General features: G+C 41.6%; 1 protein-coding gene and 1 long non-coding RNA gene across 18 annotated transcripts in view; one reads left to right on the forward strand and one right to left on the reverse strand.

Moving 5' to 3' along the window:
* Window positions 1–11,493, reverse strand: LOC146350719 (uncharacterized). 3 transcript variants are annotated; one of them, XR_014789367.1, is made up of 3 exons: window positions 11,379–11,493; window positions 8,230–8,336; window positions 1–721 (listed from the first exon to the last, which is right to left on the reverse strand). It is a non-coding gene; the product is annotated as an uncharacterized LOC146350719 (long non-coding RNA). The 3 variants fall into 3 exon arrangements; XR_014789365.1 differs by lacking the exon at window positions 11,379–11,493 and adding an exon at window positions 6,900–7,009; XR_014789366.1 differs by having other exon boundaries at window positions 6–721; window positions 8,230–8,341.
* The window catches only part of MACROH2A2 (macroH2A.2 histone), a 27,135-nt gene continuing 13,523 nt past the window's right edge, over window positions 10,625–24,236 (forward strand). The window contains exons 1-5 of one of the 15 annotated variants that reach the window (XM_084845478.1): window positions 10,625–10,705; window positions 13,355–13,422; window positions 15,133–15,369; window positions 22,127–22,233; window positions 23,463–23,660. In XM_084845478.1, the coding sequence (XP_084701604.1) occupies window positions 15,198–15,369; window positions 22,127–22,233; window positions 23,463–23,660 (477 nt within the window). In that variant the 5' untranslated portion in view covers window positions 10,625–10,705; window positions 13,355–13,422; window positions 15,133–15,197. Of the gene's footprint in view, window positions 10,706–10,838; window positions 11,241–11,374; window positions 12,178–13,140; window positions 13,423–15,132; window positions 15,370–22,126; window positions 22,234–23,462; window positions 23,661–24,236 lie in introns of those variants that run through there. The other 14 variants (XM_084845490.1, XM_084845479.1, XM_084845488.1 and 11 more) reach the window with 14 other exon arrangements.

Raw genomic sequence — 24,236 nt, forward strand, 5'->3', positions numbered from 1 at the left:
CAATTCAAATTGAGCTTTTATGTACAGGAGCAGCACTATTAACATGTGAAAGGACATTTCTATGTGAAATAATTTATCTGTCACTTAAAGGGTCAAACTCCTTGGCTGATAGCCAAATAATGAAACAAGTAAGAGGGTGGAGATGCTTGTGGAAGGCCTACAGTGGTGACAGAAGAAGATCCTGCCTGAAGGTTTGCTGAAGATATTGAATGAGTTACCTCCAAGGAGCACGGAAGTATTCTTGAGCCATGCACGCCAGAGTTTTTCTTCCTGAATAGTGAGCCTGGTGGAGCTACAGAAGATGGACACACCAGTGGGTTTTGCGCTCTCCTTCCAGTGGTCAACACCAGTGCCAATCACTGAAGAAATTGGCTTCCATTTCATTCTTTTTCCTTTTCATTCAGTCTATTATGATGGAAGCCTTTGTGTGAAGATATTGGCACGTTGTCCAAGTAGCTGGTGTGATGAGCATGATGACATAGACAACAGTTCTGTGGTTGTTGCTTTTTTTTCTTTTCTTTTTTTTAAGGAGCTCTTTTCTCGTCTTTCTCCAAAACAACCCCAGCTTGAATGTTGGTTTTGGAAAGCAGCTTAGCGAAGATAAAGCAAAATATTTACCATCATCCCTAGCTGTTAGACAATGAACATTCATTTATTCACATTTGATGATTCCATCCTTAACCCTTTTCATAGCTTTTCTTCAAAAGCTACAATTTATTTTCTGCAAGAAAGGAAGTTATATTTTTAGTGCGGTAGAAAATCATTTTAAATTTGAGAAATGTTTGGTGTTATGAGACAGACTTTTTGGCATCGTTTTAGTTCTAGTCATTTTAAGACAATTTTTTTTCATACCTGAAAGACTTTGCTATAGGTTTATCCTAAAATATTTTGTTCTCGTGATAAAATATTTAATAGGTCATTTGCAACAAAACTACCCCTACTACACTTACAAATGGAGTGCTACTTTTAATGGATTGCACAGGTATAAACAACAAAGGAAAATATGTGCGTAACTTGGCCACCTTCCCGTAATGTTATTTTGATGGAAATTTTTGTTGTTGTTCTGCAATATCATCTGAACTATTCAATAATCTAAAGTGGATGCAATGTAGTACCAATAACATACAATTTAAGTAAGTTTGTCAATTATGTCTAAAACTTCAACTGATTCCTGTAGTTCATATTATTACCTTTAAAAATGGTTCAGATGTAAGTATCCTTGGAACATCTTTTGCTGTGATGACAATGTGCCAAGAATTCATTTCATTTCTCTGCAGCTTCCCTGTTTTCTCTGAATATTCTTTCCTTTGCCATTTATTAGACCAAGGACTCTAGCAGAGTTAAACTCCAGGCCAGCAACTCCTTGCATATGAGTTTCAATGAACGTACAGTACTTGCACATGCAAAGCTGCCTTCAATGTTGTTGGGAACTGATTTACACAGTAGCTCCATGTGCACATTGGAGCACCCACAAAGCTCTGGCTGAGAACTGCCAAATGTCATTAAACACTTCAAAAAAACTGCAATAAATTCTTAAAAAGAAATAATATTTACTTGATCCTTGGATCCTAACTTTCCTTCTGTGAATGGAAAAGCATTCAAGGAACAAGGCTTTCCCATCTCTTCCTTTACTCTGCAGCCCCTTGCAACCCCCAAAAGTCTGCTTCTGTGGGTTGGAGGTCCTTGGGAATGGTATGAGATATGGTAGGGGGCTTGTAGATGGAAATTGCCTCATCTTAAATTAATGGAACAGCAACTTAGGGTGCAATCCTATGCATGTTCCAACAGAAAAAAATCTTGTAACTCCTAGCATTCCTCAGCCAGCATGGCTAGCTAATGTTGAGAGCTGTAGGGCTTTTGTCTGTCTAAACATGCATATAATTGTACCCTTAGAATCCAAGTCATCATGTTCTGTTCACTTACTTATAAATCACATTTTGTATACAGAGCAGAGCCTAAACTATTTAGTAAGACTATAAAATAATTTCATAACACAGAAAACAAATAGTCTAGATAGGTTATTGGATAACAACATTGCCAGTGGATACCACCTCATCACTAAATGCCTTCTACCAAAGCTTTATCTATGGCAAAACCAGAAACAGCCAAGCCAGAAGTGATGCAGCATAGTTGTTTATGAGCCCTACCTATTTTTATGTCCTTTATATCTGTATACCCATAACGTTAAAATTACACCTAATTTCTAAACACATTAGCCATAATTCAGTGCACAGTTTATGAACCCCCTTAAGTGTCACTGAAATCAATGGAGCTTAAGCATGGAAAAGTGTGCTGCACTGTGGCCACAATTTAGAGGTCCTGTTGATTTCAAGGATTTTTCATATAATGAACCTGATTCCAAACCCCACAGGATTCCAATGCCTACATAGTATTCCTAGTGAGGAGTGGCATTCATTGCAATGTTAGAGGTAGCTCCATATGGGCAATGGAGATAAGACACACAATTGTTCCCGACACTACAATGAAGGAGAAGACCTTTGCACTTATGAGTGCTCTATGATACTCCAGAGCTTTCAACCATATGTGCAGACTGTTGAATTGGGCTGAATATTTTAGGATCAAGGAGACTTCTCACAAAGGAAGAGCAAGAAAAATCAACCTTTTATTCTTAAGAAATTGATACAAGATTTAGATTATTCAATATAAGTATTAACAGGGATTGACATTTTTATGTTGAGGAGGTTCTTTTCTTTTTTGTTTTGTGGGGGTAAGAATGTGACCAGAACAGTGTGCCTTTTTATTATGAAAAAGATATAGAATATATATTCACTGATGTTAGCTACAATCTGTTTTACCATTCATATTTTACTATTACATTTCCTTTTTTAAAAAAAATATTTTTTATTTCGCTATAACGAAATATGGTGTTTTGAAAGCAAGGACATTGTAATTGCGCCTAGCCCTTGTTCTTAGGGATATTTTCTTGCCTCCCAAATAGGATATCTAACTGGTGCTTTTTTGCTGATAGACTGATGTTCAGCTCATGTTTCTTTCACAGACTATCCTGGGGACCAAACAACTGTGGATTCCCTAAATAAGAGAGATCCCAATCATGCTCTAGCAATACATAGTTATGTCCGGATAGTATCACTAGGACGTGAATACACACTAAAAGTAATGCAGTGCAGATAGACTACACAAGTATGTGGATGCACATCCAAATGTAGATGTCATCTATTTGCACAGCATCACTTTAAATAGAATGTGCATCCAACTGTGTAGCCTCATCTACTATTAGTCATGTATAATTGTGCTCAACTAGAGCTGGACTGGGAGATCAAAACGGTCTCTCTAAATAGTGGTAGCAATTTACACAAGTTAAAATGTTTAGGGACCAGGAAGGGAAAATAAATTGTTTCCTTTGATGATGACAGGTAGTCTCTCTAAAAGAAAGTGGGCCTAGACATTAATGTTAGTTCTGCTTGAAAGAGTAACTGTCTTATGCTAACTGGAACTTTTGAAGTGGTTGTTAAAATGAAAAACTTTCATACTGCCATTTTTTCCTGATCTGACAAAACATTGTACTGTGCAATCCTAAGCATATCTACTCAGAAGTAAGTCTCAATGAGTTCAATGGGACTTACTCCCAGTTAAGTGTATACAGGATCGCAGCCTTAATGTTTTGATTTTTAATGTGTAAATTGTTTCGAGAAAGACAGTATACCTCTGGACACAGATGCTGAGGGACAAAGGAGACTGCCATCACTTTCAGACTCTGCTTGTGAGCTTCTTGATGCACCTGCCTGATCTCTGTTAGAAACAGAATGCTGGCCTAGATGGATCTTGGTATAATTCCCCACGCCATTCATTACGTACTAATAGAGGCACTCACATGCTAAGTTCATCATGCAGTCTTGAAATTATTCCTACAAAAACATACATCCAAGAGTTCTATGTAATCTTTGGGGCATTTTGGTTGCTTGCATATTTAAGTTAGCTTCCAGTATTTAAAATCAAGATAACTAAAGACCAGCTTAGTTTTATAAATGACTTATGACTTGGAATTATACAAGGAGTTATAGCTTTTACATGTATTAATCAAGGTTTTATTGTTACTGTTATTTTTATCTACAGTTACTATATTAGATAGTTTTTTAGGGTGCAATCCTATCGGGATAGGCAGCCGTCTCCAAACTCAGAGGCGACCGCCTATCCAATGCAGGGCAGGAGACAGCCGCCCTGCATTTACGGCTAGAGAGCGATTTCGGCTGTCTAGCCATGGGACCTCAGAGCGCAGGAAGCGGCAGCCGGACAACACGTAGGATGCATCATACCGGCATTCCCGACCTCCCCACCCCGACATGCCCCGTTTTTGCCACTCTGCACTCCTCTTCCGAGCACAGGGTGTGGGGCCATTCCCCGCTGCCTACAAGGCAGCGCAGGAGGGGGTGGAGTTCGATTCTTAAGGAACCAACCTCCGAGCGCGGGCTCTGAGGTTGGTTCCCAGGATCCAACCTATCCTATGGCTATCTAGCCGCTGACTAGTGGCCAGCGGATAGCACCCTTAGATAGTTAGTAATGGAAAGTGTAAGGGACTGATGGGTAAATCTATAACTATCTTTTCCCCATTAATACAATGTTCCTAGTGAAGGACATGCTGGGGAGTGTGGAATTCCATTTAGAGATAATTCCATTGTTTTCAAAGATACATCTCAACACCTTGCTTCAACGTATCTTTCCTGTTCCTCTGACGAAAGTGTCATTACTTTTAGTGTGACTCTTGCAACTGAACTACATATCTTTTTGATGTAACATATTTTCACAAAATATTTTTACCCACTTACTCAGGTTTATGTCCTCCTATAGGTAACAACAATTTTCTAGCCTTCCTTCAGTATTTATTTCCAGAATTAGAAATGACATCTGTGGGCAGTATTCAATGGGGCTGCTAAGCCTTTGCTGGTTCCATTGCGGTTGCAGGACTGCTTGCACAACAAGACTTTCACGCTTCTAAAAATAACCTGGAAACGACCAGAAACACTCATTTCTGGATTGGGACAGGTCAACAGAGCTCCCTTCAGCAAGCTCTGCTAATCTGCCCCATTCCAGAGATGAATATTTCCACTGATTTCAGGTTATTTTTAGAAGCATGAAAGTCCCATTGCATGAGTGATTGCTCCCGTGATCACACAGGCATAATACAATACTATCCTGTGAATGCTAAGCAGTAAAAAAAAAATATATAGGATTGGATTCAAAACTATTCTTTCCCATAAAGAAAGCATCTTCCACTCATGGAAGAACTGATTTATACTTCACACTGCGGGTGCTTCCAAGTGAAGTTTTTATCATGCATTCACCCTACTGTATTTTTATTGGGAGTCCAGACAACATTATTTTTTACTTGTAACCCTCCCATATTTTACCACTATTCCTTCAGTCTTTTTTCTTTCCACAAATAGTCAGCTGAGGAAAGATGGAACAGCTGCACAATGCTCTTTGATTGGTAGTGCTAGGAGCCTAAAGTAATTGCGCAAGAAAACTGGAACTAAATCCAAAGATGTTCTTCCAGTTGTGCAAGCATTTGCACAAGCATGAGAACTGCTATAAAACCTACTCTTGCACAAGCATTTTTGTAACAGCATTAGCAATTATTTTCCTTTCCCTTACCGTTCTTTCGATATGACTCCATAAGGACACATTTATTCTAAAAGAACGTTCCGATTCTTCTGGCTTAAGACACATGAAAATCTTTTGAATGACCCCTGTCATACATCAAGAGATGAGGCTAGACTTCCAAATACTGGTTCATGGAATTATCTAATGCAAAGTATATGAAAGATTAACCATTGTGGTCAATCTTTTCTTTTCCCCTTCCATGTGCATTTGCTCACAAAAATATTCTAGGAGTCATAAATTCAAAGTGTTAATTCCTGTAGGATTTGTTTCAAATTATTACAAAATCCTGGTAAGGTAGGTCAGTGAAAAAATTCTATGACCTTTTATAAGTAGTAGATGCCAGGGAAGACAAAAATTTGCATTTTAAAATCTTTTTTGTGGTATCCTACCTCACATTAATCAACGGGAGTTTGCCATGACTTCAGGGGATTAACATTTCATTCTAGGTATTTAAGATGTCAGCCAGAAACATTTTTTTAAATTTATGAGTAGCTAATCTTTTGAAATAGTAACCATTTTTGTTTTTAAAAAATGTGATTAGACATTAGTTATGAAATCAGTTTCTGCAGGATTATTTACAGAAGCAATTTGTTGTTGTGTTTCTGATTTTGTTGACTTACAAGACATACTTTACTTCTTTATTTGGTGGTATTTGATGTACAAATCTTTAAACAACTTTATTAAAGTGGTTTATGGTTGAGTGTTGATGGGGCATTGTTTCTACATTCTGTTATATAGACACAACTGCACAACTGATCTGAGACTTAAATCTGTGTATTTGCATATGTTGTGCTGAAGCTTTCAGTTTGTTAAATGATTGCTTGACATGCTACCATAAATATTCTAGAATTTTTAATAAGCTTTTTGAGAAAGCAATGTTGACTTTTTTTGCTAAGTTATTTATCCATTTCAATCAGATTCTCCATGTAAATAGCTACCTGTATCCTATTATTATTATTGTTGTTTTTTCCTGCTTCTTCAGGCAAGCCAGTCTTTATTTACAATACTGAACCTGCAAATTATATAATAGCTTTAAACTAAAGAATTCCGACTACATAATTCGAATAGTATTATATATGCATAAGTTGCTATTTTACAATGAACTGCAGCCAAATTTTACTGCCCACCTTAAAAATGCATTTCCTATTTGTCTTGAATACAAATTTCAACTTTTAAAGTCAAACTATAGTTTTAATTCTGACATCCCCATAAATACTTTTAGCTGGGGACAGGGGGGAATCAAACATGCATCACTCTACTTGCTGTTGTTCAGTCGTTCAGTCGTGTCCGACTCTTCGTGACCCCATGGACCATAGCACGCCAGGCCTTCCTGTCCTGCGCTCTCTCCCAGAGTGATCACTCTACTACACTATAGCAAAATGTAAAGAGGAAGTGATGCGCAACTCTCAAAACAGCAGCAAAAAGTATTGTTCAGTTTTTATACAGAAACACACAGGATCAGAATTAATTTAAGGATCAGAAATGGTTTCTTAGGGAAAGTAGATTTATGGCAAAACTGGGGCTGTGTAGTCGGAGAGATATTGTCCAGTTTTCCACTCTACATCATTAACTATGGGGCAACAATTTGTCTCCGTTCCAAGGAAACTACTAATGTTCACTGTGCTGAACATTTACTTTCCGTATTATTTCTGTAGTGAGATCAACATTTGGACTATGCTGTATGCATTTCTGTACTATTTGTCTTGATTGTATATGATGTAAATATTTCCCTTTTTAAAATGGTAAATGTTTACTTTTATAATTTCTCCTGCCATTTGAAATACAGCTGATTTAAAATAAAGTGTGGATTCTCTTACAAAACCTGTTTGTGTTTATAAAGACGCATTTTCAATATGTTTTTAAATGGAAAATTAACAACTTTTTTCACTACATTTTCCATTTTTCATGTTTTGGTTTTCATTGGATACTTAACAACTATTGTCTTCTAAGTAATGCTTGAATTCTAGACATCACACACACATAATTCACAATCCATGCTTCAGAGTTTACTGAATACACAAAGGGTGCACTCAGACACCCTATTGAACCAGAGCAATGTTCTCTCTACTGATATCACCCACTTCTAATAACATAGTTTACCATCAAACTCGTTTTATTTTTGCCTGAGACAGCAGCATATAAAAGGAGCGTCATTCTTGAAGGAACAAATCTCTACTGAAGATGTGTAGCCTGGTCCTATGCACATTTACTTGGAAGTAAGCCCAAATAAATTCAGCAAGGTTTACACTCAAGTAAGTTTGAACAGAATTGTTTGTTATTTTAATGTAGCCCAACCCACAACCTACACACATTACCTCAGCCTGCTCAAAACTTTTTTCACTTTTTGAAGGTGTCCACCCTTTTCACCCAGGTTTTTATAATGCCTGCTAGTTAATGGAGAACAATAATAATTTTATTGATTTATTTACTACATTTATATATTGCTTTTATGCCACATCACCCACCCAAGATCATTTATATTTTGTAATAGCTTACAACTGAAGAGGAATGATACAAAAGGGGGAAAAAAGAATGAGGAAGGAAGAGGAAAATAAGCAAATTCAGGTACCAGTTCTTTCATATACTTACATAATGAAGTTACATAATGACCAGGACACAATTCTGGAAGGGGAGGAGCCAAATGGAAGTTGGTCCCAGCAATGCAAATTGGGGAGGACTTGTCACTTCTCCATCTGCTGAACTTAAAGAGAAAAGAAGAGTCTATGTTGTGGAACTGACTGTAAAGATTGTTGAGGACCAGCTGACTTTATAGGATCTTGGAGTGCTAGCTTGATGCTGCTTTGAAACAAGCAGTCCCTGCTCAATTTTTTTTGAAAGGAATATTACAAAACCCAATGCTTCCCACTCACAACAGGGTTGATCCTGTAAATCTACGCTAGACCTTCCTTCAACTTGAAGAAGTGGAGAGCACAAAACACTATCCTGGATTCTTACAACTGCATGTACATTTAAAGACGGGATCTTCTTAAATAAACCCTTACTACTCTGTTTTAACGTACATAACTAAAGAATTAACAGAATGCTTAACATACTGCTCTTAACTGACATATAAACAACACACACATAACATTCTTCATACCGTTTTACCTTACCAATATTGTGCATGCCTGTATGGATGGTCACTGCATTTCCTGTTCTGTGTTTTGCTGATGAGGCACTAACAGTAATCCTTTTACTATAAAACCGGGTGGGTAACCTGTGACTCTCCAGACACTGGGATACAGCTCTCATCACCTGACCATTGGCTATACTGTCTGCATCTGATGGGAGTTGAAGTCCAACATCTGGAGGGCCACACATTCTTCACTTTTTCTATAACATATATGTTTATAAATGTAACTACACAATTAGATCAACTAAGTCAAGATCAACTTGTTTCCAGAACTGTGGTAAACGGTGAACTGTTCTGAATCTAATCAGATTTATTAAATTAGCAGTTGGAATGCCTACAAAAACCCTTGGACCATTGCTCAGACCTCAGGCTAGGTAAGCTTCAGTTTTACTAAAAAATAATGTATTGCTTTGAATTACTAGCTAAAGATCATCAGCATGGAAGATAGGGAACTGCCTAATTTATGGCTAAAAGACCAAGAACTAGATGAGAGAGTTGAGTATTTGATCCTAATATGCAAAAGATAAACCATTGTGTAAGAACCCTCCATTTATTAGCTGCCAAGCCTCAAAATCTATTTTATCAAAATGTAGTGATTTGGTCATTATTTATTTATAAGCAGTGGCACACGTAGAGATGTATTTGAGCTCAGCCCGTGGTTTCAAAGCAAAGTGCTAGCAGGCACTTTTTCAAAGTTAAATGTGAGGCAAGACAATATGTGACCTGGGCTGATTTGACTATAATTGAGCAGGTAGTGGTGGTCAAAGATGCAATCCTCATCTAATGAATCAAGATTCTTCCTCTGTCTCTCAATTACATTTTTGTTGGAGAAATGTAGCTACATTTTGCAACAGCAAGATTTACAAGGATTTTCTGATGAGATATATTACTTGGTGAAACATTATTTCATCCTATTCGTTATGCATTTATTAGTTGTCTTCCAAATATTTTATACATTGATGCAGAACTGTTATAATCATTGGTTTAAGCGTGTGTGTCTATATCTTACTAGAATATGTTCCTCATGGAACAAAGTGGAATTTACTTTTATCCTGATTCACAGGATCAGACTGCATATTTTACCCCTTAACAAATAGCTGTACTGCTATATTCAGTAGTGTGGTTGAACAGTGGCAAACTTATTTTCCACCCTTTCACTGTATAATCTAACCTGGATTGGTAGGTGTGAATAAAGTTGGGGCAGTATTCTGGATTAACATAAAGATGCGATTTTGTATGACATCCGTGATGAAGACTTCCGGCAATACACGAATGCAAATTATGCATCCTTAAATTTTAATATGTAACACCCCCTAATACAGAAGCAGTTTATGAAGATAATTTTCTAACATGCTGGCAAGTGGATCAAAAAAACTCTACACAATATTCCACAAACGCCCCTCCCCTTTTTATTTGAGCTGACATTCTGTGGCAAAGCTTCTTTTAGTTAATTCTTAATACCTTTATAAAAACTAATGGCTGTGATGCAAGAACTAAAGAATGCCCGAAGCGTTCAGGAACAGAACGCGCTCGAAATCTAAAATAAGGAGGTAGGAGCAGTATCTGTGGGTATTTTGTGATGGCTGCAAGCTACCCAGTAGCAATCTCAAACGAAGGACAAGATAAACCCTGCTCTTTTGCTACTAGCATCTTCGCTTATTTTCTGCAACCTGGCCTTCCTTCTCGGCTCTGCCCAGAGCGGCGCAAAGAAAGCATGTCTACGCCAGGGCTAGCGGCGGGGGCGCTCGGAGGACCGCGCTGCCGTGACTCCTCCTAGAGGTGGTATGTGGAGAAGGAACCCCCCCTCCGCTTCCTACCACCGGCCTCCAGAGCTGCCGCCATTGAAACCATACAATACAAGCGACGAAAGGGAAGGAGGGAGCGCGATACAGGCACTGCGGCACTGAAGCTGAGGCGGCAGCAACCGGGCAGGTGACCGGGAGCGGGGAGGCGGTTCGATTAAAGCACCCCGAACGGACAACTGGCTCGTGCGCGTTGGGTGGCGGTGGCGGTGGCGGAGGCCTTTCGCCGTCCCCCCCCCCCCCCCGCCAAACGCGACGGAGGCGGACCGCAGTGAGGGAGCGGCCCCCTAAGCGAGCTTCCACCGCCACTCCGTTCCTCTGCACGCAACGTTTTGGGGAGAGGCGCGCCGTGCTCCGTAGATACGGGGGTTGGGTTCGGGGCGGGGGGTGCGGTTACTGCAAAAAAGACCGTAGAGAAAGTCGTTAAAAAGGCAGGAGGCCGCTGAGGTGGGAGTGGGATGCGGCGGCGCCTCAGCGAGCGAGACGGGAATCGCAACCGGCTGAGGGTAGGACGGGTGGTCGGAGGGGGTGGGGAGAGGCCCCTCCAGAGCACCGCAGAGGTAAAAAACAATGCCGCTGAAGGGAGCGCCGCTCGCCGCGCCGTTTCTTTCTCTCTCGGGGGTGTGATCCCTCCCCACCGTGCACCTCTCCCAAGGGGGAGTGAGGTGAGAAGAGGTCACTTCCCCAGCTCTTCCCTTTCCGGGGCGCTCCTTCAGCTAGAACCGGTTAACGGCACTCTGCCTCAACCACTCCCCTCTCCCTCATCGTGGACTAGAAGCGGAGTGAGGCCAGGGAGAACGTACCACGGGAGCCGGCAGGGGGGCACTTTTCTCCCCCAACCAGGGGCCGAAAGAGAAGAGAATAGGAATTGCGCGGGAAAGGAACGGTGTTAACTTCCCACAATTCCCCGCGCGCGTCACTTGCTCGCGCACTAGCGCCTGCTTCCCTTCGTACCTATCCAACCGCCGCCCCAATGCCACCCCTTTTTTAAAGCTGCCGGCGCGCGCTTTTCAACCGCCCGGCCTATGAGCGCGTGCCCCCTCCCCCCCAAAAAAAAACCGGGAGGCGGAGCGGGCCTTTTCCCACTGGCCCCTCGGCGGTGGCTGTTTTCCTGCTTCACGCTCTCGCCCGTTACGCAAATAAGTAATGCTTTGGCGGTTTGAATTTGAAAAATGAAGAATTCCTGCATGAATTAAAGGCCGGCCCCTTTAAAGGGATAGGCTTTCCTCGATGTGGGCTAGAAATGCCACCCTCTTTCGAGCGAGAATGTTATGGAGGGAAGAGGAGAGTCACAAGGCATGCGCCGTCCCGTGTGGGACGCACTTCGTTCCGTTTCCTCGGTCTCTGTGATGTATTTTGCTCAATGCTTACATTGAGTCAGCGATCGAATGATCATACACCTTTTTTACACCTTGCATCGTCCCACCCAGCGCCCTTATCAGTCACCTCTGCTTTTTAAAAAAGTCTTCTATTGCTTGCTTGTTTTTCTCTTAGCCACATTGTAGTCCTGCCTGTTGTCCTGCAGAAAGGCGGGATATAAATATTTTAAATGAAATAAAATATAGATTACTTCCTGCATCAGGTCTCAGTGGAGGTAACAAAGTAAGTGTATAGTCTGGACAACCTTTGCGAATGTCCCTTGCATACCTGACGGCTGCTAGTTAGACCTAGTTTCCATTACTGTTGTAAAGCCAGCCAGGCCTGGGCTGTGCCACTTCCGACTGCAGGTGGAACCTCATGACTAGATGGAGGATGATTCCCTGCACAAAGAAAAAGTAGCATGCTAGTCAGGGATAAAACTAAGCTAGAAGCTTTTCAAGAACACTTCTAGTCTACTGTGAGGAAAGTTTTGTGGTTTTTTTTGTACAGGGAAACAGTCAATCATGTTTAAATCCCCCCCCAAGTCAGAAGTGGTACATCCCAGGTATAGTTACCACCTCTCCACGCTCTCTGTTCATGAAAGGAACATGTGAAGGGAGTGGGGTTACGGCCAATGGCCCCATCTGGAATATCAATGTTCCTGCTGGCCGTACCCACTATCATTGTATATTCAACCAAAGCTCTTAACAGGGAGCCTACACTCATACAGCTGTACATGTGTAGGCTCCTCTGCATGATTGGGAGACCTCAGCTCCTCATTCAGACCCTCCACTAAATGCATGGAGGTTAGAGGTAAAGAGCCAGCAAGCTCAATGGCATGGGGGTGGGGGCAGTTGGCACATGTTCTTCCTCATGTTCCCTGAACGTGGAGGGCATTTTTGAATGGGGCTCACACCTCGTAGATAACATATGGATTAGGTCACCCAGTCTCACAAATAAAGATAGATGTGCAGATTTCATCACAGGTTCAAATATACACATGCTAGCAACAACATACTATTCATAGACAACAGCACTTCTACCCCATAGGGCTACAACCTCTTTTTCCCTAACTGCTTTTCTGTACCTCAAATAGCTGCAAGTCTGACAGGAATAAATGCAATAGGTGTAGTTTTCTCCATCACTGTCTCTCCATTCTGGGGATGCCGCACCTGTTTGAATTTCAGCTTATCATTTCGTCTTAAGGGCAGAGCCTTTATCATGAGAAAGGGTGGCCACCCTATTTCCATCCATACCTGCATACAAAAATGACACAGCAGAACAGCAACAACAAAACATGTAACCTGTCAGGAGTGTCCTAGCTGCCTCTTATAGTCACCTCCAATAGCCAACTCAAGACACAGACGAAGAAGATTCTTTTCAAGGCTTTATTCCTTTTACAACTTAATGACTCTTTCAGATGCTAATCACCAGCGACTAAGCAAGGAACAGCCCTGGGGAAAGATAGCAGAGTAGCCTAATTTCCAGGTAAGGCAGTTGGTCCCCGTTTGAAGGAGAATCACGGGAAGACCCTCAACTTATGGGCTAGGGAGAGATCCTCCCTCTTTCCCTTGGGTCCTCGGGACGCGACCGTGCCCTCCATCTGTCATCGTTCCCTGCGTCAGCGCCGAGCATCCAGCAAGCCCCCCTCCAGCGCTGTCTCGCTGCCAGGGTCACTATCTATCCCAGGAATGCTGGCAGGAGGAATTTCTGCCAGCTGCTGTGCTTGTGAGAGATGAGCGAGCTCCTCTCCCACGGATTGCTGTTCGTCCTCAGAATCAGAACTGTTCTAGGGTCCTATTGGTTCAGTTTCCACCCTGACAATACCCTTACTGTAACTAAGTCTAAGTACACACAACTGAAATAATCAGAAATGCTTCCCGTTTACCCATGCATACATTTCTCTCCCCTCCCTCTGCTGTTTCCCTTATGATTAATTTTTTAAGTTCCCTGGGGCAGAGACCTGTCTGCCTATATTTTGTAAAGTGCCTATGCAGAGAGGGTGCTATATGCAAAATCATATTGATAAGATTAACAACAAGATTAGCCAGATCACAGCCCTGAGTTCCACTTATCTCCTTGCTAGGAAAAGCTTCACCTGCTGAATTTCTGTGTGTCAGCCTGCTGTTAATGACTAGGAGCAGGGTCAGTAAAAAAGAAAAGGTGGCAATCTTAAATACAAAGGAGCCTGTGGGCCTTCTGCTTTTATGGTTATATGGATCCAAAATATAAACTGAATATATAGGCTGATCAGATGCAAAGGTGGATAGGACTTACGTATTTTTAGTACTTGTGTAGCAGAAATAATTTAGAAATAATTTAGCAAGTGCAGTTTTATCCATCCTTGCTATATACCTGCCAACATTTTAACTTCTCTACAATTTTTAAGGATGCAGAAGCCCTGCTCTATTTTATATTTAGACATCCTACAAAATATGAAATTCTATTGAGTGGTAATGATTGATTGTAAGAACTGAAATAGAATCATACAAGTAGAACCTGGAACAAAATATTGCAGTGTGAATCGCTCCTGCCTAGTCCTCATGCCTAGTCCTCATTCACTTGTTTTGCTTTTCCTGAAAGGTTTTTTTTTTATCCTTCTGCAAACCTTCAAGTTCTCCCAAGCCTGCTGATACCTTCCTCTTGTGCATACCACCCTACATGCTGTTTTGGCTACATAAGTATGGGCCCTCACACCTGCACAGCAGAAATAGAGGGAATGATTACCAGGGAAACTGGCTGTTGAAGTTTGGTCCTAGTTCGCATGATCAAACAACCCATGGTTCATTAATTATGAGTTGTTTGTGAGCACCTCCAAGCAAGTGTGCTGATTCCTCCTACTTCTACTTTCAGTTAACAACCCAGGAAGGATTAAACAATCCAGAGTTAACTCATGGTTTATTGTTGGGTTAAGTCTGCGTTGTTTAACCCTTAAACAGCCCAGAGATTCCAGGTTCATACATAATGAAACAACCCAGAAATGGGGCATTCCAGGGTGTTAATTGAAAGCCTATTTTTAGTACATAAGGTCTCCTGCGTGCCCCTGCCAATTCCTGGGTTAAACAACCCAAGAATTGGCCATGATATACGAACCAGGTCTTTCTCCCAAATTATTGTTCGCATTGTGTTCCAGTTGATTGAAATCAGAGTCTGTTATATTTTACACTCAACATCAGTCCCTGTCTTCACCCTCTGTAGGTTTTGTATTAGGGCAAGCAAATAAAGATCATCTGCCAGGAGACTGAAAAACACAGTGTGGCACCATGTCGGCCAGAGGTGGAAAGAAAAAGATGACTAAGATGTCACGCTCCAGCAGAGCAGGCGTTATTTTCCCAGTGGGGAGAATGATGCGGTACTTGAAAAAAGGAACATACAAGTTTCGAATAGGAGTGGGAGCTCCGGTCTACATGGCAGCTGTCATAGAATACCTAGCAGGTGAGAACATGTTTTAATTAAAATGAAGTGGCAAGGCCAAATGCTTGCATAGCACTTCTGAAAAGTAGGCTGTACAATGGGAAACAATACACTAAAATCTGTTGGATATTATTGAATTCAAATTTTTAACAAAGCAGTGCAAATAGTGGAGATTCCATCCAGTATCCTGGAATTTTCTTCATTTTTGTAAGCTGCCTTGGGTGCTACATTTTGGAAAGGCATGATATCAACTCTTAAATAAATAAAGGCAAAGGTGTTAGTGGGTTTTAATGGAAGTCACATCCATCATTTTCGCCCAAAGGAGGGGCCCAGACATTTTGGACCATGAAACATTACAGGAAATTAAAACATATTGAACTGGTTCAAACATGCGCCAAATGTGTAAATTATACTCATGGCAAGTCATAGGAGCAAGCATTGGGCCCTCATGCCCTCACCCACAGTGCATATAATCTTTAATAAAAACCAAGGCATACAGTAAGTGCTTATGCAATAGATCCCATTTGCACAATCAGTCCACCTTTTTCATGGGACATATTCATGTGGATAAACACTATCTGTTTTGGCTCACAGAATCTACAGCATACTCAAGTCATTAAAAAGCCTATTTTACCTACATGAAATTTCACTATTATTAGTCTCATTAATGCTAACACTAAACCTCAGAAATAAATTCATATGCCTCAAAGTACCTCCTAAAAAGGGGAAATGGCATGATTTTATTTTTGATCAAAGCTGCTAGTGTGCAGCACATCTACAAAAAGTTCAAATCAGCCACAACCTGACCTTCCACTTCTACAGTTTTTATGAAAAAAATTACTGCCCAAAATCTGTATATTGTATATCTATTTCTAAACAAAATTTCTCCTTCCTTGTTTTAAGCATAGCTTTGCATCAATATCTGAATCCCATTTTTAAGGGTCTGGAAAAATGTCAAGTGTGTCAGCAATTAATCATTTGATGGAGTGCAGCTAGAAATATGGAAAATTTGTCCAGCTGAATACACGGCTAGAACCTTAGAAATATTGGTGGTTAGTAATTTGAAATATTTTCCCAGTTCTTCATTTTTTACAAATGTGTAGCATTTCTTTACTCTCCAACCAGTTTAGTTTGGTCTGTGCCTAAACAGCAGTCATCAGCAGTGCTTCTGTTTCCATAGCGCAACGTTGTATTTAAGCACTTGTCTGGTAGCCATAGATGACAAGGAATTGCATGGAGACAAGTGTATGGAATTCCATGGAAGTGAATGAGTGGGCTCCATCTCTCCTCTGCACCCAGCATAGAAGTGGGCTCCAAGAGGAGGGAAGCCCATTCCTCCATGCCCAGCATAGAAATGCAGCAGACTGCTGCAGGAGAGAATGAGTTCTCTGTCCCTTCTCCACCAGCCTCCAGCACCTAGTAAAAATGTGGGCTTATTAACAAGGCTGGTATAGTTCAGTTACTCAGATTAGGCCAGAAAAATTCCATCTTGATGATGGCACATAATCATTTGGGTATTTAGTTATATTTCTGCTCAAGGGTGACATCTTAAAATTTGATGATGCCTCATGGAAAGTTGATTGCATTGCATAGGAATTGGGGGGGGGGGGGTCCAAACCCTGGATGTGTTCTTTAATAGTGCAGTCCTATACATGTCTACTCATAAATAAGTCCCATTGTTTTCAATAAGGCATGTTCCAAGGTAAGTATGTATAAGATAGCAGTGTTAACTAGCTATTTTTGACCCTGGGGGCAACTATGGCCACGCTTCTTTTCTACAAATTTTTTTTCTTTGCCTCTTGCCTTTTCTTTCTTCTTTTTTTTTCTCCCTTCTCTATCTGTCTGCTACTTTCTCTATTCCCTCTTTTCTACTTGCTTTTGTCTTTTCTCCTTGTCATCCATTGGGAACCACACTTAGTATTATTTGGAGTTGCAACTAACACTAATCTGCAAATATCACATATATTTTATGATATTTAAGAAATCATAAAATATACACAACAAACTTTTTCTGCAATTTAACACAATGAATGGAAAACACTTTGCATGGTAAGGCATGATGGAGCAGATCCAGCAATTATACTGCTCTTCTGGCATGCTCAGGGCCCATTAAAATCAAGGGATGGCCATACCCACACACACAAAGAGTTCTAGGTCACCATTTTTGCATCGGCAACTCTATGCTGCATGAGTTCTAGCAGAAGGAAATCTAAAAGTCATAGATCAAACTTAGCTTGTTGTACACTGAGCTGACTACAAACACAGACACACGGTCCACAGCGATGAGAGTTCAAGTTTATCAAAAGCTTCACAGCACTGTCCATGGCAAGTCTTTGACAATTTAAAATTTTAGTCCATGTGCAGAGTGTCTCTAAAAAGCCCAGATGATGATGGAGGCAAACAGAGAAGGCTCTGGGCAATGAAGATGAGATGTTTCCAGCAAAGGCTCTCCACTTTTGCATCAGTTTAAAAAGGGAAAGTGTGGCCCTACACCCCTTCTGACAGACAAGGGCCTTTAACTTTTTAGCAAGGCCTCTGTCTAAACAGAGCGGCACAGCTCAGCTCTCTAGCCGTGACGCTTTAACCTGGGCAACTCCTCTGTAAATTTTATTTTACTTCTGTCAGGTTCTCACAGACATTTTAAAAACTTACTCTTTTTTTTCTCTTCTAACCTGGTACACGAATGCACTGAAACACTGAGTGCTGAAACTCAGGACGCTGGGGGATGGGCATCGCCTTATACTTGCATTTTTCAGGCAGCCATTAATCTTCGGGGAGGCGATGGGGTGATTTGCAGGACTTCAAAGGCAAGCTTCTCAGTTTGTTTGTATTTGTAAATCCCAAGCTCAAAACAGGACATGATGAGGTACAGAGCAGCTAAATCTTTGCTTTGGCATGGGCAACAAATAACTCTGGTCAGCTTTCTTCGCTGAAAACAGTCTTAATTTAAAGTTGTAACATCACTGACAGCGTCAGCCAACCAGCTACACAGATCTCATTGTTTTTTAAGACAGTTGCTCCAATATCTTCTTCTCAATCAGGTTGGGTCTCCCAGCTTACACAGTTTATTGCAGCTTTCAGGAGCATGGTAGTAGCGTGATTTTGGCTTGGCCAGGAACATGCTGTCTGGTTTCTCGGTCTCTTCAGCACACACACTTAGGCAGTGTAACACTGGACACTTAAATCAGTGAGATTTCTTCATTGCAGGGAAAAAGCTTAATGGTTACGCTGTTCAGAAATCATATAGCCAATGGTCAGTAGCTACAGGCTGTATGCAATTCTAACACAGTTCAAAGCTAAACACGGTTACCTTGACAGAGATCTTCAACGTGGTCTCTCCGCTTCATTCTGCTTTGGGACAGTCTTATGGCACACTTTTCACTCGAAGAGGGGTCTAGCCTGTGCTCTGGGGGCTGATTCTTCACCTTTATTTTCTATTTTGCCTTCATCTTCTGGGTCTTCATTTTCAGTTTCCATTTCTTAGGGATTTCATCTCAATTAGGCGAGGTGATGATGTTGCACAACTCAGAACGTTGTGGGCAATTTTCCTGCCCCCCCTCTCTAGGCGCGCTAGGCTAACAGCTACTTCTTCGGCCTTACACTCTCACGCTCCCACGCTTTGTTAAAAGCCAGGCTGTCCTGCAACATTTTTCTAATTAACAGCCTCAGATCTTGTTCTTTTTTTTCCTCTCAGCTCAACCTTGAGCTTTTTGCTGTTTTCTCTCTCTGTTCTGAATCTTTTTTAAAAAAAACCTTTTTCCTTCTTTGTTTGACATACATCTCAAGGGGGTGCAAGTCTTGAGCAGTAGACGAGCTCGCCTCCCTTTTTTTGTGAGAACACATCTTTTTAAGGGTCACTGCCGATTTTATTAAATCTTCTGCCCAACACTTCAATTTTTCAGTTTCTTTTATTAATGCTGATTGAGGTGTAAGAGGGGAACCTCCCAATCCCGTAGAGATGAAAGTCTCGGCAGACAATATCTGGGAGTTGAGGACCGTAGCTGAAATCGGCGAATTACTGCCGGTGGGGCTTGAAACTGATGGCGACAGTTCTAAGTCAAAGCGAGGGGCAATGCCTTTGTAGGGGGGATGGCAGGGGCTCAGGAGCCACAGGATCTGGATCTCGACGGGGCGGTCTTACAGTAATATGGGCCCGTGGTGGAAGCAGGGCATAAGCAGGTGGAAACGCCGTTAGCTCTGCCAGATCTTTACACGAGGCTTCTAACACTGGTTGTAATTTCTTTTTGGCCAATTTTTCTTTTCTGAGCACCAAAACTTTTGCCTGGGATTCTAGGCATTTCTTTAGCCATGGAGGAGAAGCGCGGACTATGGAATCTCATGAGTTAGGGAAATTGGTCAGGGTGCCCAGGTCTCCCAACCACAATGGCATATACACGGCTGATTTTGCTGGGCTCTAAAGAGCCTTTAGTAGGCCATCCTACACCAAAAGACGGCCACTCTATTTCACACAAAGTCTGCAACCGTTGAGGATTCATGGGGGGGTCCCCATAATCTCCACTAAAACCTTCCATAAAATTTGCTAGCATACATCCCAAGGGGGTGCAAGGTTTGCTTCCCCCACCACCCATAGCCTCCCTCCTAAATTGAAGACAGACACAATTAGGGAATGGGAATTGGTCAGTGAGTAAGGGGTCTCACTGGCCGACACAAGAGGATTTTACACACCACGCACTTTGCTACTGGCCTGGGCACCCGGACGGTCAACGGTATGCGTCAGAAACCGCAGTAGCCACTCACACAATCATCAATCTCTCCACTGCATCCATATGTCCCTGTCACCCACTTTTCCCACTTTTTACCAGAGCGGAAAGCGGCTTCCCCAGCTTCCTACTGAGTACTGGCGTGCTGGGTACTGGCGCCCACTCGGGGGTGTGATCAGGCCCCCCTTCTACCCGCAAGGAGTAGGTTCTTTTTGTATACGTATACCACCAACACTGACCTTCTTCATAAGGCGGGGCCCTCTTTTTTTCTGCCCAGTGGCCTTTCTCCCTAAAGGCGGGGCCTCTTTTTCCCATATACTTGCCTTTCTCCTGAAGGCTTCCAATGTGGGTTTCAACTCAATTGCAGCTGCGATACAGGCAGGGCTCAAGTTCCTTCCTCCGCTTCCCAAGGTTCTCTTGCTGCTCGCTGCCGTTTGGGCGATCCCGGTGCAGGCTTTCTCCCATTCACTCGACAAAAAGGTCGGTGGCACCAAGAAAGGGAAGCATGCGCCGAGCTCGTCTTCCCGGTGCGGTGATTAAGAGCAGGCAACTGCCACCTCTCTGTCTCAGAGCCTGCCACATCCGAGTCACGGCACCATTTATGTTGCAGAACCCAGAGTCAGAGAGACCACGGAGTGAAGGAAAAAGAGATTCTTTATTTAATGCGCGGGCTTAAGGCTGGAATCATTTTCAAAGAGCCAGAAGCCCCGAAATACATCAGCACATTGTCTTTATAGACATTGTGACACATATGAAACGGCTCCTCCTCCCCCTCCTGCGTGGGGTTGCAGTCCTCAACATTTCTTCTCTTAGCACCATTGTTTATAATACAAGAACTGGATTATAGGGTAGCCATGATAAGGAGAGAACAGCAGAGAACAAGATATACAATTGTATGACCTTTGACAAGATAAGGAATTCCTGTGTCTCGTCAGCTTACAACAATATATTCAAGGGAGAAAGAGCTCAGCAAGAACATGACTGCATGAGGCTACTTAGTCTGACCCCCGATATGGCTGCTACACTTTATTGTGAAGTAATATTACTTTTGTGCTCTTGGTTGAATTTTGTCCTGCTGATTTGTATTAAGCTTAGAGTTAAAAAAAAAAAAACTAATAGCATATTAACATGAATATGTTTCATGTTAATTTGAAGGGCAAGATGGCAGCCCAACTCTCTCCCATTTCACTCAAGTGAACTTTTACAAAGCAGGTGGCTTGAGGATTATAGCCAAAAGGCACAATTCAGAAAATGTTGGGCATGCTCAAATTCCATTGGAATCTGTTCCATTGAGTTCAACTTTCTATGGACTGCAACAAAATTAGTATAAAAATGAGGCAATATTTGTTCCCATATTATAATTTGTAACCAGTTGTATTTCTATCTGTCTGTATGGCTTAGGCCAGCAGAGCAGATGCAGCCTTGCTCTGAATGCCTCAATCTTTGAAAGTAAGGTAGGCGAGTATGAGAATCAGGGCCTTTGCAGTGCTAGCACCAGCTCTGAGCAATTTTAACTAAGAAGGCTTGCCAGGCCCACTTGCTCATAGCTTTTAGAAAACTTGCTTTCTGAAGGTGTTGGGGTCAACTGCCTGGTCTGCTTGTTTTTACCTCTTTTGTTTGCTACTATTCATTACTATTATAACATTTTACTATCTACTGTTTTAAATTAGGGATGTTTTGTATGTTTGTACTTCATTTTTTAATTAATTTTATTGTAAGCTGCATTGAGGGCCCTTAATGGGCCAGGAGGGTGAGATATAAATTTGAAAAACAAAATAAATATAAATAAACAAGGCAGACACCTGTTCCTGAAGAACTCAACAAAGGGAACATCACCATTTTGACATAGTTCCTTTAAACTAATCATACTTAAACATTCAGCCAAACTGTGTTAAAGGAATATCGTTGTTAGTAGCCTGAATAGCCCTGTAAGATTGCTGATCAAATTGGGGACCGGTTAGTGTATGATTTTGACTTGGGAAAACTCATAAAGGAGATCTTTTACTAAAAATATATAGCATTTCTTGTAACTGAGGTGTATCCCAATGTATTTGTAGCAGAAATATTGGAATTAGCTGGTAATGCAGCAAGGGACAACAAAAAGGGAAGAATTGCCCCACGACACATCCTCCTGGCAGTTGCCAATGATGAAGAACTGAATCAGGTATGCTTTCCCAGATGATTTTCAGAAGATGTCTTTATTGGGTTATTAACTGGCTGGGGCATGCTGGGAATTGTAGGCCTTTTTCCTGTCTAAACATGCATAAGATTGTGTGGTAATATATACTTTGTCCCCGCCGGAAAAAATCCTACAGACACCCGTAACCCTGGTAACAGTTTGCTGGCAATGGAGGTGGTATGAGTGCTTAACTACTAAAGAGAGGTGCTGGGGCTTTAATCAGAGTGGAAAATATTACTTCTGTTACTGCTGCTTAAGAATTCTGGCCATAAATACACTAACTGATCTTGGGCTTTAATCATTTATTGCTGTACCTCAGCATTCCTCAGCTGTAAAATGGGATCAGTGCTATGAATACAATATAGTGAATATGTGCTTATTTGCATTTTTTTACTTGCCCTGTAGCACAGTGGTAGCGAATGTGTGTCTTTCCAGATGTTGTTGGACTATAACTCCCATCATTCTTAGCCAGCATAGCCAATGTGAGGGAGTATAGGAGTTGTACGTCAAAACATCTGGAGGGCCACACATTCCTCATCCCTGCTGTAGTGTGTGGCTTGCATTATCTGGAGCCTTCTACTTGCATAAACTTCTAGTTTCCACTTTCTACTTGTGGCATATTTGAATCTGGATTGTGTTGGCCCCAGCATTATTGAGCAGGCCATACTGCTGGGCTGCCAGATTCCATCGCATCTCCAACCACATATGCACAAGAGTGTCCCTGTTACCCTCAAGGAAATGTTAGAGAATATGTCATACAACAATAGTGTCATAGGCAAGTACACTGGTTCAAATGCATAGGACTTCGGTATCAGTAATTTCATCCATAAAATGTGGCTTTCTTTCTGTATTAGATGGGGCAGGTACAGTTGCTTGTTTGTCAATGTATCCATGCTCTCCTCTGAAAACACCTAATTCACAGTCTGTTGTTTGTATTTTAATATTTGAAGAGCTTTAAAGTTATTTCTCTTGGGAGTTACAGTATAAGCACAAGGAAGAACAAAACACTGTATTTTATTTTTATTTTACTTATTCAGTTACATTCTTAGTCTGTCCTCCCTCCAAGGAGCTTGTGGCAGCATATATCGGGCTACCCCACTTTGTACAATGAAATGTTTATAAAGGCAACAAGCACATCTAGTCAAAGTAAGTGAGTAAACTCAAGAGAACTTGTATTCAGATATGTTCTGTCTCTATACTGCCTCTTTCTGCAGTTGCTAAAAGGAGTGACCATTGCAAGTGGAGGTGTTCTGCCCAGAATTCACCCAGAGCTTCTTGCCAAAAAACGAGGCACCAAAAGCAAATCTGATACTATCCTTTCACCTTCTCCAGAGAAGAGAGGGAGGAAATCTTTGGGGACCAAGAAAACTGGAAAGAAAGCAAAGGCTGGCAAAGCTCGGACACCCAAAAAGGTAAGCAGAACTTGGACCAAGCAGCTCTACCTATAATGAAAATAGGCTGTCCCTCTTAGGACTGAGTTCTGTCCTGATAGTTTGCTTTCTTTATGGTCAGGTTCATCTCTAATGTTGTCAAGTATTCATGTCTTTACTGAAGCTTCCTTGATAATGTTCTCCATTATTAATAGCCTCAAGATAAACACAGCAAGAGCAAACCTGAACTTCTTACAAGAGATTATTTGCAAATTGATTAAGAGGAGCAACTCAAGCTTTTCAAGAGTCCACCTGCTAGATAATATTGGAATTTATGAGGGGGGAAACCCCCTACATCTAATGTGAGGGTGGGGGAACTTTTTCCTATTAAGGATTGTTGACCATGGCAAAAATCAGTAGGGGTGGGAGGTACAGCCAAAAGTGGGCGGAGCCAGAGCTGAAAGCAGGCAGGGTCTTACACTTCAGTTATAAAAACAACAACCACACATTCATTTGGAAATTAGTCTCATTGGATTGCATCCAAAGGTTCCCTGTCTCCAGAGAAAGTTCTTTCCATCAGAGGAAGAGAGCCTTTGGATGCAAATCATTGACTTCAAC

Source organism: Heloderma suspectum, chromosome 3 (genome assembly GCF_057233095.1).
Source record: "Heloderma suspectum isolate Gila_16-S chromosome 3, 16-S_ref, whole genome shotgun sequence".
Classification (NCBI taxonomy): domain Eukaryota; kingdom Metazoa; phylum Chordata; class Lepidosauria; order Squamata; family Helodermatidae; genus Heloderma; species Heloderma suspectum.